A 17,324-nucleotide genomic window follows, 5' to 3' on the forward strand; every position below is an offset into this window, starting at 1 on the left:
TGTTCGTTCTTCATTTTTACTTTTCTTTAGGTACCTAGATCTTCTCTGGCTTGGTATGTGATTTTTCTCCATTCCTTCCTGTTATTCATTTTTCTTCTCTGACCTTCTAACCCCATTTTTTCCATATCTTTTTCGACCTCTTGCTTCCATCTATTTTTCGGTCTTCCTTTTCTCTTTTTTGAGGCTATGTTGTAGTTTAGTACCCTTTTTGGAGTCCTCGCGTTCGGCATCCTTTCTATGTGACCTCGCCATCTAAGTCTCTGTGCCTTTATCACTCCTATTATATTAGGTTGATTGTATAATTCCTTTAACTCATTTTTTGATCTTCTTAACCATAAACCGTCCCTTATTATTCCTCCATATATCTTCCTCAGGATTTTCCGTTCCCAGATCTCCAGTAAACTTTGTTCATTTTTTGTCATTGTCCATGTCTCACTGCAGTATGTTACTATTGGTTGGATAGTTGTTTTGTATAACTGTATTTTTGCCTTTCTTGATAAAAACTTGCTTTTCAGCATTCCATTAAGCGCATGTACACTTTTGTTGCCTGCCATTATTCGAGCTTGTATTTCTTCTTTAATATTCGGTTTACGTGATATTATTGCTCCTAGGTATGTAAATCTTTCTACCATTTCGAATTCGTATGATGTTCCTTCTTCTACTTCTACTTTAAGCTTTTGTCCATTCCTGAACTGACCATCTGTCCATTCCATACATTTTGTTTTAGTTTCATTTATGTGGAGTCCCATTTTCTTCGCTGCTTTTACTATTCTCTGTACTATTTCCTGTAGCTCTTTTGTTCCTCTTGCAAGCAACACCACATCATCCGCAAATGCCAAAACTTGGTGTCGTTTTTGATATAGGAGTGCTTCTCTATTGATTTTTGCTTCTCGCATTATTTTTTCTAGGCATAAGTTAAAGAGTAATGATGACAAAGGATCGCCCTGCCTTACTCCTTCATTTACTATAAATGTGTCTGATGATTGGTTGTTTATTTTGACTCTATTTTCTGTATTTTCTAACGTAATATGTATCATGTTGCGTAACTTTCTGCTAACTCCCAATTCCTCAAGCGCCTGCTTTAAATTCTTCCTCTTTATTCTATCGTACGCTTGCTGGAAATCGATGAATAGCGCTATCGTTGGTAGGTTGTGTTCATAGCTTTCTGCTTGTAATTCTCTGATTACGAATATTTGGTCCGTTGTGCTTCTTCCTCGTCTAAATCCGCACTGATATTCACCTATTATATTTTCCGCTTCTTTTTCAAGTTTATCTTTTATGGATTTTGATAAGATTTTATATATGGTATTTAGTAATGCTACTCCTCTGTAATTACTACATTCTGTTTTGTCTCCTTTTTTGTGTAATGGGCAAATAATTGCTTCCTTCCAATCTTTTGGTATCCGTTCTATTCTCCATATCTCTTTTATGATCTTGTATATCCACTCATGTAGCAATTTTCCACCATATTTCATCATCTCTGCTGTTATATTATCGCTTCCAGGACATTTGTTATTCTTCAAATCTTTTATGATTTCCTCGATTTGTTCTTTGCTGGGTGAATTATCTTCTATGTCTTCTAAGTTTTCATTTCCTTCTTCTGCTTCCATGTATTCTCTTTGGTTTGACTTATTCTTGCCATTTAGTAACTCGTCAAAATACTCTTTCCATCTCTCTACTATTTCTGCTTCACCGCTTATATTATTCCCCGCTTTGTTTTTAACGAATATTGGTTTTTGTTGGTATCCTCTTTTCTCATTTCTGGCACCTTGATACAGGTTTCTTATTTCTTTATTTCTGTAGTTCTCTTCTATTTCTTTTAGCTTATTTTCTACGTGTTTTCTCTTCTTTTCTCTCAGCAATCTCTTTACTTTATTTCTTTGCTCTATATATTTATTCTTCGTCTCTGTCGTTTCTTTCATTATCATTTCCATCCTTAATGATTTTCTTAGTTCTATTTCGTTTTGGCATTCTATGTCGAACCACTCCTTTCTCTTTTTATTCTCCTGTTTATTACACTCTTTTGCTGCTTTGTTCATTACTTGCTTTATGATGTCCCAGTTGTTTTCTGTTCGTTCTTCTGTTTGTATCTTTTTTAGTTCTCTTTCCATTGTTTCCCCATACGTTTCTTGCTCTTTCTTTGTTGCTAATCGAATTGGTTTATTTATATATTTCTTTACCTTTATTTTGTTTTTGTTTTCTGGTATCAGTTGTTTCATTTTGATGCCCACCATGTAATGATCAGAGTCGGCATCTGGTCCTCTGTATGTTCTTATCTTCTTTATACATTGCTGTTCTTCTTTTTCAATCAGCACGTGATCTATTTGGTTTTTAGTCTTTCTATCTGGCGATATCCATGTTTCCTTATGTATTTCTTTTCTTTCAAAATATGTGCTCATTATGATCATATTTTTTTCTCTTGCGAAATCTATGAGAAATTGTCCGTTCTCATTAGTTTCATTGTGTTTGCTATGCTTTCCTATTGTCGGTCTAAACACTTCTTCCTTCCCTATTTTGCCATTAGCGTCGCCTAAAATAATTTTCATATCATATCTGGGTATACTTTCGATTGTTCTGTTTAGTTCACTGTAGAAACATTCTTTAACATCATTATCTTTTTCTTCGGATGGAGCGTGAATATTTATGAGGGTGATTTTTTGGTATTTTCCTTTGATCCTGATAGTACATATGCGGTCTGATATCGGTTTAAACTCTACTATTGCTTCTTTTAGTTCTTTTCTTATCATAAAACCTGTGCCTAATATTCGATTCTTTCCACCGCTGTTAAAAAACAATGTATCTTCTATTTCTAATATATCATTTCCCAGCTGTTTCGTCTCCTGCAAGGCTACTATGTCAAATTGGAACTTTTCGATTTCTCTCGCAAGATGTTTAAGTTTACCTTCGCCATATGTGCCTCTTACATTCCATGTTCCTAAAAGTAAGTATTCTTTTCGACATGTTTTCTTGTTTTTTGGTCCGGTTTTTGTTTTTTTCCTCTTGTTTCCTTTTTTTCTATTATCACTATCCTTTTTCTGTGCTTGTTTCGTCAACGTTATTCCTATGGTACAGTTATTTGTTAGTTTTTTGATGCTGTTTTGATCATTGTGCCCTCTTTGTCGTTCCACTTCCATTCGATGTTATTTACCCATATTTTTTTTACTCCAATTTTGACTTCATTTCCTTTATTTCTTTCTTCCTGGGCAATGTTTCTAATTGTTTTCTGTATATCTCGTTCTTTTATGGTTGTATCTTCGTTGATATATACCTTGTGCTCTTTAATTTCTTTTAGCTTGTACTTTTTTTCCATTATTTTTCTTTTTTCCTCTTGGTTTTCTAATTCAATTAGACATGTTTTTTCGCCTAGCTTGTGAGCATTTCTTATTTTCACCTCTATTCCTAAGTGGTGTTTGATGAAATTGTTGATTTTTCCTTTTAACCGTGCTTGTTCATATGTGTCTATTGTTAGGCCGCTTATAACTACGTTGTTTATTCGTCGGTGTTTTTCCATAACTTCCATGTTTTTTGTTATTTCTCTGAGTCCCTCCTTGATCTCTTTATTTTCTTCTTTCAGTTCTGCATTTTCTTTTCTCAGCTCTCTGTTTTCCATAATGAGCTTTTCTATTGTTTCCTTACTTTCTTTTTGATTTCTTTTTATTTCCTTAATGTCATCGGTGAGGAGGCTCATCATTATTATTAATTGATCAATTTTTGACCCTCCTTCTGGATGTGTGTCATCACTCTCTAATTTTTCCATTTTCCGGCGCCAAACACTGTCTTCCACCTCAACAGTGCAGAGAAGACAGCGTCTACCGTATTTATTTTGTTTGTTTATTATCCGTTGTTATTTTCTGTGGTTATCCTGAAAGTCTACTCACAACGGCAACGTCGCAATTTCAACGGTCAAGGTTTCGTTTCTACGCTTTGATGTTAGACAAGCTTATCAATTGTAGCGATCTTACTTTTTATAGGTCCTTGGTATTATTCCGATGCTATTTCACCGATTTTAAAGTTTTTTCTTATCACTGTCCTTAACTTAATGTCTTATATTATTCACTAGATACTTCCAATAATTTATTTCCCGTTACAACTCTCAGAAATTGAGTTTATTGCAGACGACAAATAAAATATGTGTTTACGTTTTGACTACAGTGTTGCCAATCCATACCTCGTATAAAAAAATATGATTTTCGCTCAAGAGTAAAGAATCTTTATTTTTCAATTATAAGGATGTAATTGCATACTGAAACACAGTTTTAAATTCAAAACAACTTTTTATAATAAAAATTTTAAGTATTGTGACAAATAAAGGTATTTTACTCTTGAACAAAATTCATATTTTTTGACATACCTCGTATATCATTAATAAAATTTTATATCTTATAACTGCATCTTAGTTGTTAGGCTATGTAGACCTTTTTATCCAGAATAACTCTTTTTCGTAAAATTAATAATACCTGAGTTATTGTAATAAAAGTAATGTTGGGTATCCGTAATTTGAAAAAAAAAATTCAGAAATATTTTTTTTTTAATTAGAAGAATGTAATTTAATATTATAACATACTTTTTAATTCCAAATAACTTTTCTTAATAACAATTTTCGATATTGTGAAATATAAAGGTAATTTCCTCTTGGGCAAAATTCATATTTTTTTATATATCTCGTATACTGTTGATAAAACTTGATACCTCATGATTGAATCTTAGGTTTTAGATCATGCAGACCACTTTATGAAGAATATTTTTTTTCTCGTAAAGTTGATAATAAAAAAGTTTCTCATATGGTTCCAAGTTACGCTGACACACTGTATTTAATTCTGTGAATCTGGCTTCACACTATTGTATAAAGATATAAAGTGGTGGTACATTCAGCAGGACTTGGCAGCCTTATTGCTCCCACTTTCTGCGACTTTGTTCACCACGTCACAAACCCATGGGTTATCATTGGTCTAACAACTCTTATCTATAACCATAGAGTCATTTTGGGGCTGAGGCCTCAATTTTTATCGCACATTCTTCTGTCCAAGGACAAAGTAGCTTTCTATATGGTTTTCAGTGTGTCCGTATTCCATGTAAGCTGATGATCAAAATATAGCGCTAGCTATTTTGTTTCTATAACAAATGAAATCTCTGTTCCTGAGCCACAGTATCGATAGTTTTATGTCTTGCAATTATGTCTTTTTTGCGAAGTTTACGATTTGTGTTTTTTGAACATTGATTATTAGTCTCTCTTGATTACACCAGTTATCAACTATATTTAGGGCTACTAGTTGCAATAGGACGCCAATTGCAATATCATAAGCGTATCCTAGGTAGTGAAAGTCTTGTGGACAGATCTTTGAGAAGATCATCTACCAAGATTACTTAAAGTAGAGGTGACATAACTTTTTTTATAACCAGCCTCCACTTGCTCATGATTTGATGGTTGGTTTACCCAGAGTGGATATTACTATCCTATTCCCCAGGAATGCCGTTATCCATCTGCATATTACCGCAAGTGAGTCTCGTTTAGTCATTGCCTCAATCAAAGAGTTGGTAGTTACAATAATAAAGGTCCCTTCGATATCTAAAAAGCTTCCACTTCTGACTCTTTGTTCTTCGTTGACATTGAGATAAACCTATTTAGATCATTCAATGCCGAGTCCGTCGATTTACCCGATTGGTAAGCATGTTGACGATTACTATTATCTTATAACGTATTACCTTTTAGCACTTCGTCTCTTATGTACCTATCCAAAAGCCTTTCCAGCATTTTTAATAGAAAAGACGATATGCTAATTGGTCTATATGACTTTAACCTTTTGCCATATTTCCGATAAGAACTTCCATGCTAAACTGGCTTTGAGGAGCTTTCTCAATGCACATGTGTGGTATCAGTATGTCATTTGTCACTGGAGACTTATATGGCTGAAATGTATTTATAGCCCATCTAATTCTGCTGGGTCTTATGAACTTGGCCAAACCAATCAATAGAACTTGGCCGAGTCACCCTTTGGTCTATGTTGGTTCGCCTATCTGCATCATTCAGAATCGTTGAGGCCGGAAAGTGCGTGTTTATGAGTTCTCTAAGACTTTCCTCTTTGGTATCTATAAAATTTCCATTAGCCTTCTTTAGAAAATATACTTCTTTCATAGTAGATGTAAACTATATTATGCTTACTGCCATAGGCGTAACCTTACTTTGAGCTCTATACGCTTAACACCATTATTATTCTATACCCCCCAGAGACCTTCAAGTAGACGTAACCCCCCTTAGGATCATCCTGGTTACACCTCTGTTTACTGCACTTTTGTTCTTCAAAGTTATTATAACATAACATAATTGATTTGTGTTTTTTAGTATATCTCAGACACCCAATTTGACAAACCAATTCATGAAGCTCTTAGACTTTATTCCGCTTACACAAAAGTGTATGCTTATCATTTTGCCTATGAAGGACCACTATGGGGTCGCACAGATCGCGAATTTCACGGTAAGTGTGTAATAATAATTATTTAAACTAATCAAACTGCGTGTTAAGGGGCCCACAAATTGCGTTATTGCTCGACAGTTTTGTTCGACGAGCAAATCTGTTCGAACAAAAATAACGTAAAACGGAAGTGTGTGGGTTGAAAACTGTCGCGTGCAAAAATAATGGAATAATCAGGATCAGCTTGATTATGTTTGTCAAACTTGTTCGATAAGCACCTCAATTCGAGAAAATCTGAAGCGAGTGTGCGGGTACAAAATTTAAAAACCGACTGTTTATCAATAAGTGGCGCTTTCAGTGTACAAAACAGGAAACATACCAAAACAGAGCTTACTCTCAACCTTTTGTGCTATCCCTAAAACTACAAACGCTAAAGATTGCAGTGAATACAGAACAATATCATTAATAAGTCAGGTTCTCAAATTATTCTTGAAAATAATACATGGTCGTATAAATAAAAAACTAGAAGAAGGAATAGATGATAGTCAGTTTGGGTTCAGAAACGGACTAGGAACCAGAGAGGCGTTATTTGTTTTTAATGTGTTCAAAGATGCATGGACATGAATGTGGATGTGCATGTTTGCTACGTTGATTTTAAGAAAGCTTTTGACAAAGTAAGACATGAAAAATTAGTCCAAATTTTAAAGACAAAACACATAGACAAAAGGGACTTACGAATAATAACAAACCTTTACTGGTATCAAAGTGCACAAATTGTAATAGATAACGAACCCAGTCCAGAAATTGAAATCAGGAGAGGAGTTAGGCAGGGATGTATTATGTCTCCATTACTCTTTAATGCATATAGTGAAGCCATTTTTGAAGAAGCATTGCTATCTTAAAGTGAAGGAATAATAATTAACGGAAGATCTGTTAACAACATAAGACATGCAGATGACACCGTGATTATGGCAAGCTCTGCTAAACAACTCCAACTACTACTAAACAAAACATACAATTTCTGTGAAGAATATGGACTAAAAATGAATATAAAAAAGACCAAGTACATACATGATAATAACTAAGAAAACAAACATACAAACAAGCATACATTTGGGAAATGTACCGATAGAAAGGGTTGATAAATACAAATACCTAGGAAACTGGATTTCAGAGAAAAATGATCAAACAACAGAAATAAGGACCAGGATAGAAATAGCAAGAAATGCGGGTGTAGAAATAAAAACAGTTCTCTGCAACAAAGACCTTAGCTTAGAACTGAGAGTAACAGCTTTGAGATGCTACGTGTTCTCGATACTACAATATGAACTTGAAAGCTGGATATTAAAGCAAGAACACATAAATAAGCTACAGTTATTTGAAATGTGGTGTTACACAGAAGGATGCTTAGAATAGCATGGACATAGTAGAAAACGAACACGGAAGTATTGAGAGAAATGGGTAAAGAATACTAGTCGAGGAAGTGAAGCTGAAAAAATGGCAAAACCTCGCAATTTTTTCGTCCAGCATCGATTTGTACAAAAAATTGGGATTAGGCTCATTACACCCTCTAGTTCATTTTCTATATTGAGCCGTTGTACGCTATTGGTTTTGTAAGGGTAAAAATTACCCCTAGTTGTAAAAAATTATAAAATAACATTTTAAACTTTAATATTGTCAACATTTGGTTCTTATTAGTTACATAATGAATGTTTTATGCTTTAAGATATACTATCATAATATTTCAACCCTTAAAACCACCCTTGCTGGAGCTATATATAAAAAAATTACTTATCCTAAACGAATAATTTCGGCTTGCATCGATTTACATAAAAATTTGGGATTAGGATCATCTCACCCTGTACTTCATATTCTATATCATTATTAAGGGAGTTGATTATTTTTAGGGGTGTAAACAACCCCTTATTTTCAAAAATTATATAAAAATATTGTATACTTTAATATGGGTAAAATTTGGTTTTGATTGGTTAAATAATGATTGTTTTATACTTTAGGATATAATATCATAATATTTCAACCCTTAAAAACCACCCTTAATAACATTACAGTTTTTATAAGTAGATATTTTAATAGGTCTATACAGAAAAAAAAGTAGAATTAAAGAATTACAAAAACATTTATTTACACAAAAATACGAATTTACAAATATGTTCAAATACAAATACAAATAGTTTTTTAGTCATCTTCCAGTATACGAACCGGTTCTGTAGTATTATACATACATTGAAAATTATCCATAAGCGGACTATCCGAATTTTTCGAAAAAAAAATTGTTTTATAAACATAGCTCCTTCATTTTTGGCGGTGAAGATTTTTCAAAAATGACTTTGTAGGGTTTTTGAAGAGTTATAAGACTGTGAAAACTAAGTGCCATAAGATCCCTCAGTTTTTAATTAGGGTGGGTTTAAAGGACTCGAATAAAAGGGTGTTTGCTCGTAAATAGAGGTTTTAAACAGCTATATCTCGCTAACTGTTCACTGTAATGAAAATCTATGTACAAGGGAATTTTAGTTATTAAAGAAGCTACAATTTGGTAATCTATCATTTTTTTCATATCTCCAGTATTTTCGGAGATATTTTGAACAGGTGAAAAATGAGAAATTCCAAAAAATTAATTTTTCTTTAAACTCCAATTTTTCTAAAATTAGGCCTTTTAGATAGATCAAGCTTCTTGGTTGTATTGATAATACAAATATAAAAGGAATTATAGAAAGGTGAAGACCAATTTTCAATCAGGAGGGTAGTTAGGGAGTTGTTTTCACTGATTTTATCATAGAGAAAACCAGGTACAGAGGAACCCCGATAAGTCGGCCCCCGATAACCCGGAAGTCCGGCTAACCCGGACCGATTTTTATCAAACACTTCAACAATAAAAATGTATGTAATATTGTTAAGAATCGTTCCTAAAAAATGTTGACTTTACTAACAGAGAAAATAGTGCGTAATTATTAAACTGCGTAGAACGTCAAGATCATAGTTATTGTATTCATTCTGTTTTAGAACGTCGCGAAGAACAGTCAATTATAAAACAGGTCGCTGGGACTTTTCTGTTGGTTTATGTTGTAATTGTTAGTTTTATTACAACAATAAAAATTGAAAAGTATATTGGCTTTAATTACATTCATTGTGCAATCAATAGCGGGACCAAGTCCCCAACATAAGTGGTTCTTCGAAGCCGAATGGTAATAAGTGGTCCAAACGAAGTCGGATGGTAATAAAATTTTAATGGTTTATGGTTTTATGGATTTCAAATGCTGATGAAGTTATCGATTTTTTACAACTGTTTTGTGCAAAGCTGGTTAAAATTGGAGATTGGTGAGTCGTTAACATTTCCTTATATTTTTATTATTTCCTGTTACATAAACATATTCCCAATATATTTGAACTAGTTGGTTTTGGTTTAATAATTATAATACTACAGGGTTTACTCTTTTTAAATTTTAATAATTATAATAGTACAGGGTCTACTCTTTTTAAAGTTTAAACTATAATTCTATTATTAATAAGATGACGGAAGGTTTAGTAAGAAAGAGAGGGACTATTAAGGGAAAATTAACTATTTTTACAAAATTTGTTGATAGTAGTAATATTGTTGAAGGGAAAATTAATGACGAACAATTTCTTATTGAATTTGAAAGTAGATTATCTAGAGCGGAGAGACTGTTGGATGAATTTGAAGAAATTGAACAAGAAATGTTGGTTTTAGATGACAAATATAATGGAGAGTCTGAATTAATAAATTTTGAAAACTTATTTTATAAAATTATTTCGAAAGCTAGAAAGATTGTGAATGACAGTAGATATCCTGGTAATGCTAATGATAATCAAAGTTTGGTCAGTGACGTATATGGTGGGGGGGCTAAGATTAAGTTACCTCCAATTCCGATAGCAAATTTTGACGGTTCTGTAGAAAATTGGTTAGAGTTCAAAGATTGCTTTGAAAGTCTTATCCACAATGATAAAAGTATTCCTGATATTCAAAAATTTCATTTTTTAAAGCGAGCGTTACAGGGTGATGCCGCTAAAGTTCTGCAGAAGCGCCAAACGTCAGCAGTTAGTTATAATATTGTCTGGAAACTTTTGTGTGACAGGTATGACGATACTCCCATGTTGGTCGATTATCATTTAGATGCGTTGTTGTTGTTTCCAAATATGGTAAAGGAGTCAGCTGATCATTTGAGAAATATGTTGGATACTATGACAGAAACCCTGTTAACGTTGGAAAAGCTTGACATTTCAGTGGAAAATTGGGATCCAATAGTTATACACTGCCTAACAAAAAAATTTGACGACATTACATTTAGATGTTGGGAGGAAAAGTACCAAAAAGGGAAAAGTGGCTACTTTGGATGAATTCAAAACGTTTTTAAATGAAAGGGTAGATACTTTAAAGAATATTGAGAGGAATTCAAAAAAGGTTAAGGAAAATAAGGAACATAGCGCTGGTAGCCACAATAACAGAGGACATAATAAATGGCAACGACATAAATCATTTGTGAACACAGAGTCAAACTTAACAGAGACTAATACATTCAGTGTAACAAGTCAAGATCCGTTTTGTCATTATTGCAAAAATAAACATTACATTAATAACTGCGTGGAATTTGGGAAATTAAGAACTTTTGTGAGGTACGAACAAGCAAAAAAGTTGGGCCTTTGTCTAAATTGTTTAAAAAAGGCAAATCATACAAGTAAATACTGTAAAGCAGGTAACTGTAGGAAATGTGGACAAAAACACAACACGATGTTACATTATGATGTAAGACCAAATACAGCTACGGAAGTTGGTCGACCTGGTGGTAACAAAGAATATGATGGAGCGAAAGCTGGAGAAGCTGGTTTGCAAGTTGGAACGTCTTCTTCACAGGCGTTAGAGGTTACACAGCATGTTGGGTCGGTTGTTTTGGATAATGGGATAGAGGTACCAGGAGAAATACTATTAGCAACCGCATTAGTACAGGTGATGGCAAAGGATGGCTCATGGCAAACATGTCGTGTTTTATTGGATTCTGGGAGTCAGCCAAACCTGATTACTTCTGAGTTAGCTGGTAAGTTGGAACTTCAACAAGATACAGTCACAATCAGAATTTTTGGTATCAATCAAAAGTCTTCTGGTGTTAGTGGCAGATGTATGGTTTCATTTAAGTCATTGCATAATAATTTTCAGAAAACAATTTCATGTTTGGTTGTGGCAAAGATCTGTGGTTTGATACCTAGTCAAAATCTAAATATATCTCAATTAGATATACCCCCTCATTTACCGCTAGCTGATGCTGGATTTGGATTTTCTGGTAAAGTGGACATGTTACTAGGTGCCGAGATGTTTTATAGTCTTCTTTGTGTGGGACAGATTAAATTATCTGAGTTTCAACCCGTGTTGCAGAAGACATTGCTGGGGTGGATACTGGCTGGACCGATGCAGAATCCACAGACGTATAACTCAACTATGTGTAATTTAAATGTAGTTGACATTCAAAATCAGTTGGAGAAATTTTGGGCCGTGGAAGAAATTCCTCAAGAGAGGCAGTCATTGTCTGTTGGTGAATTAGAGTGTGAGAGTATATTTGTGGAAAATACCAAGAGAGAAAAAGATGGTAAATTTATCGTTAGAATTCCATTTAAAGGAGAGTTGGAGCATTTGGGGGATTCTAAACTTGAAGCTAAGAACAGATTTTTAGCGTTGGAAAGAAGGTTAGAGAAAAATGTCGTTCTGAAGGATATGTATGGCTCCTTTATGAATGAATATATAGCACTGGGTCACATGTCAGTGTCAGAACCTTCAGAAAGTGAAATAGCTTATTACCTTCCTCATCATGGAGTGTTGAATGAAAATTCAAGCACTACTAAGTTGCGAGTTGTCTTCAATGGTTCAATGAAAACAAATACGGGCGTGTCTCTTAATGATATTCAGCATGTTGGACCAAAGCTTCAGGAAGATCTTTTGTTGATTTTGTTGAGATTTAGGCAACATCCTAAGGTGGTGTGTGCAGACGTAGCAAAAATGTACCGAATGATTTGGGTATCACATAATCAACGGTGTTTGCAGAAGATATTTTGGAGAACTTCACCTAGTCAACAGCTGGAAGAATATACCTTGAACACGGTAACGTATGGAACGAGGTCAGCTCCATATCTTGCAATCAGGTGTTTGCGACAGTTAGGTATGGATGGTCAAAGGGAGTATCCTAAGGCAGCGGAAGTAATTTTAAGAGACTTTTATGTTGATGACGTGTTAACAGGAGCAGAGACAACAGAGGAATTATTGGAATTATGTACCCAGATGGTGTCAATACTAAAAGCTGGAGGTGTGGAATTACGGAAGTGGGTATCAAATGATGAAGAAGTGCAACGGAAGTTAGACAGTTCAGTCTTGGTTGATCAGGTACATTTTGGAGAGAAAGAACAAAACAAAACGTTGGGACTCTATTGGAAATTTAAGCAAGATGAATTGTTGTTTGAAATTAAGTTTTCAGTTGAAGATGGAAGGCACACAAAAAGAAATATTCTGTCGGATGTATCGAAAATATTTGACCCGTTGGGGCTGGTCGCACCTAGTGTGGTTCTAGCCAAAATTATTTTGCAAAAACTGTGGAAGTTGGATTTGAAGTGGGATGAGTCATTACCTTGTGAGTTGGATGGTGAATGGTCTAGATTAAAATCGAATTTCATTGTATTAAATAAGTTAGCAATTCCTAGGCAAGTAGTATGTTCTGGTGTATCAGTGGTTGTTGATATTCATGGCTTTTGTGACGCTTCTATAAATGCTTATGGTTGTTGTGTTTATTTGAGAAGTGTAATTAAATGTGGAGATACTTCAGTACATTTGTTGTGTGCAAAGGTAAGGGTGGCACCATTAAAAAGATTAACTATTCCTAGACTGGAACTATGTGGAGCCCTGTTATTAGGTAAGCTGGTAGCTAAGGCAAAACAAGCAATGACTATAAACTTTAGAAAAACAGTCTTTTGGTGTGATTCTACTGTGGTGTTGAGTTGGTTGAAAATGTCACCTAGTGATGTTCAGGTATTTGTGGGAAATCGTGTAAGCCAAATTCAGGAATTAACGGACCCAAAAGAGTGGAGACATGTTAGGACGGATCAAAACCCTGCAGATATCATATCTCGAGGTATTTTTCCATCAAAACTGATGGAGTGTCAAAGATGGTGGTATGGCCCAGATTGGTTAATGTTGGATGAGCAAAAATGGCCTATGTCCGTTCCTGAACCAATTAGTGATATGCCCGAGACTAGAGTGCATGTTGGAACCTGTCAAGATGCTAAGGACATATATAAGTTTCCATTTCATATATTCGGTCACATAATTAGATTAAAAAGGTCTTTGGCTTATTGTTTAAGATATTTTACAAAACTTTCACATAAAGAGACAGTATTGGGTGTTTTAACCCCTGCAGAGTTAACACATGCTATGAATATTTTGGTTAAGTTGGCGCAAAAGGAATCATTTTCGCAAGAGATTAAAGAATTGTCTAGTAAAGGGCAATTGTTGTCTAATAATACCCTACACAAGTTAAGTCCATTTCTTGATGCGAATGGTATCCTCAGGGTGGGGGGTCGACTACAGTTGTCGAGTTTGGAGTATGCGAAGAAGCATCCAGCTCTATTAAGCTCTAAGCATACATTAACAAAGTTGTTGGTTGAATGGGAACATGAACGTCTGTTACATGCTGGTCCTCAGGCGGTTTTGAGTTCAATCCGTGAACAGTTCTGGATAATTGGTGGTAGGAATCTGGTACGATATGCCATTCATAGGTGTGTGCAGTGCTTCAAGGCCCGGCCAGTTCCACTGTCTCAGATAATGGCTCCTTTACCTAAAGATCGGGTAACGCCATCACCTCCATTTTATGTAACGGGGATGGACTATGCTGGTCCATTCCAAATTAAAAATAAGTATGGGAGAAAGTCTATACTTTCAAAATGTTATGTATGTCTGTTTGTATGCTGCTCTACTAAAGCAGTTCATATTGAGTTGGTGTCGGACTTGACAAAAGAGGCGTTTATCGCGTGCTTTCGTAGATTTGTTGCACGTAGGGGTAAACCATTAAAGGTCTTGTCCGACAATAGTACCCAGTTCGTTGGGGCAAATAACGAATTAAAACTATTGGGAGATTTTTTATTGTCTTATTCACAGTCTTTAACAAATTCAGTCAGTAGTGAAGGTATTAACTGGAACTTCATTCCAGCCAAGTCTCCAAACTTTGGTGGTCTATGGGAGGCGGGGGTAAAGTCCTGTAAAAAACACTTAAAAAGAATTTTGGGCAATGGTAATCTTACATTTGAGGAGTTTTATACCATTCTAGTTCAAATAGAAGCTGTCCTAAACTCAAGACCTTTATGTCCTTTGTCCTCAAGTCCTGATGATTTTGAGTCCCTTACCCCCTCTCATTTCCTTATTGGACGACGACTCACCTCATTACCGGATCCTGATGTACGAGAAATACCTATAAATCGATTATCTAGGTATCAACATATGCAAATGCTTCAACAGCACTTCTGGACGAGGTGGTCTTTGGACTATATTACCGAAATGCAGCAGAAGGTTAAGTGGTTTACTGAAAAACCAAATTTAGAAGTTGGACAATTGGTGGTGCTGAAGGAAGACAATCTTCCTCCTTGTCAATGGAAGATGGGACGTGTAAAGGAAGTGTATGTCGGCCCTGATAACAAAGTGCGGGTTGCGCGTATTCAAACTGTAAATGGCGAATATAAGCGATCAATTTCAAAGTTATGTCCCTTACCAATTGACAATGTTTAAAAAAATATACTCTTTTTTTTATGTATTCTTTTTTATGTATTAATTTTTATGTATTCATTTTTATGTACTCATTTATATGTAATCATTGTTATGTATTCATTTTTGTTTGTCCAATTGGGGATTTACTTGTCTTATAAATTGTTTAACTTTATGTTTATTGAAATAATATTTCAAGGTGGGGGAATATGTTAAGAATCGTTCCTAAAAAATGTTGACTTTACTAACAGAGAAAATAGTGCGTAATTATTAAACTGCGTAGAACGTCAAGATCATAGTTATTGTATTCATTCTGTTTTAGAACGTCGCGAAGAACAGTCAATTATAAAACAGGTCGCTGGGACTTTTCTGTTGGTTTATGTTGTAATTGTTAGTTTTATTACAACAATAAAAATTGAAAAGTATATTGGCTTTAATTACATTCATTGTGCAATCAATAGCGGGACCAAGTCCCCAACAAATATAATATTTAAGAGATAATGGGTATTTGTGTAATTTGAACTACATATACGATAGTAAAAATGACTCATGGCACACGACGTTCAATGTCGTGTTATCAACAACAGGCACCTGTAGTATCGTATTTATTTCAAACTGTCTTAGCATTGTTTTAAAAAGACTAAAAGACTTAAAAAATTCTTTTTTTTATATACTCCAGAAACTCTACCGACAAACGAAGACAGGAGATTTCTCAGATAATTTTAAGCCAATTCACCTAGTCCGAAAATGCTTCCCAAGGAAGCTAGAGCTCTTTGAAGATGGCGTACTGTAATTAGTTTTTCTTAAATACCTCCAGAACGCTTCGATTTAGAAAAACGAAAATTGGTATGCATATTTACTTTCCAGAAATGAATCGATTCCATCAATTGTGAATTTGTAGTATCGGTCATAGGCGTCCGTTTTGGGTAGGGCAAGGTTATTTTATTGCATAACTTTTTTGTCTTTAACTTTTAAGTATTTTTGACACTGGATTATTAAATTGTGAGGTATTCTAGAACTAAAAAGTACTCTAGCTTTAATTTGGTAGGATACACCGTTTTCTAGAAAAATCGATTTGAAAGTTTTTCGTTCTTGAAATTTGAAAAAGAATTGAAAAATTTTTTCAAGAAAAAGCTACGTATTTTACTAACTTAAAGCAAGAGTAACTTTTAGTACTCGAATACCTTATAATTTAATAATTTAGTGTCAAGAATGCTTAAAAATTAAAGACAAGAAAGTTATGCTATAAAAAAACTGTCGACCTATCCAAAACGAACGCCTATGACCGGTACTAGAAATTCGCAATTAATGAAATCGATTCATCTCTGGAATATAAATATATGTACCAGTTTTCGTCTTTCTAAATTGTTTTTTTTAGAAATTTTTTTTTGAAATTCAAAGAACGAAGAATTTTCAAATCGATTTTTCTAGAAAACGGTGTATCCTATCGACTTAAAGCAAGAGTACCTTTTAGTACTAGAATACCTCACAATTTAATAATTCAGAGTCAAAAATGTTAAAAAATTAAAGACAAAAAAGTTATGCGATAAAATAACCGTTACCCTACCCAAAACGGACGCCTATGATGGGTACTAAAAATTCGCAATGGATGAAGTAGATTTATCTCTGGAATATAAATACGCGTACCAATTTTTGTTTTTCTAAACAGAAGCCTTCTGGAGGTATTTAAGAAAAACTCATTACAAGGCGCCATCTTCAAACAGCTCTAGCTCCCTTAGGAAGCACTTTCGGACTAAGTGAATTAGGTTAAATTGTCTTAAAATTATCTGAAGAATCTTCTGTCTTCGTTTGTCGGTAGAGTTTCTGGACACCCTGTATATAAATGGTCTTAGTCTTGACTGTTATTAAATAACATCGTTGCGATTGAGACCATATTGTGTGTAGTACAGTCGTATAGGGCTTTTCATCGATGGTCATTTGTTTCGAGCTTCTGTCAGATGTTGTATAATCTGTGTGTAATACTATACACGGATTATACGACATATGACAGAAGCTCGAAACAAATGACTCGGAATGAAAAGCCCTATTGTTCGCTTCCGTTCTGTAATCGTTCGTAAATCTATTCAGATTTTGTTTGCGTGTTTTTTTGTCTACGTAATGGCAACAAAACGTAAAAATGTTGTAGT

At 34.4% G+C, this 17,324-nt stretch overlaps 1 protein-coding gene across 1 annotated transcript in view; it reads left to right on the forward strand.

Annotated features, from left to right (window-relative positions):
* Window positions 1–17,324, forward strand: part of LOC126885032 (pyrethroid hydrolase Ces2e-like) — a 93,701-nt gene that overhangs the window by 59,704 nt on the left and 16,673 nt on the right. Inside the window, exon 7 of the mRNA XM_050651449.1 lies at window positions 6,341–6,473. Coding sequence (XP_050507406.1) covers window positions 6,341–6,473 — 133 coding nt within the window. The remainder of the gene's footprint in view (window positions 1–6,340; window positions 6,474–17,324) is intronic.

This window comes from Diabrotica virgifera, chromosome 5 (genome assembly GCF_917563875.1).
Source record: "Diabrotica virgifera virgifera chromosome 5, PGI_DIABVI_V3a".
Classification (NCBI taxonomy): Eukaryota; Metazoa; Arthropoda; class Insecta; order Coleoptera; family Chrysomelidae; genus Diabrotica; species Diabrotica virgifera.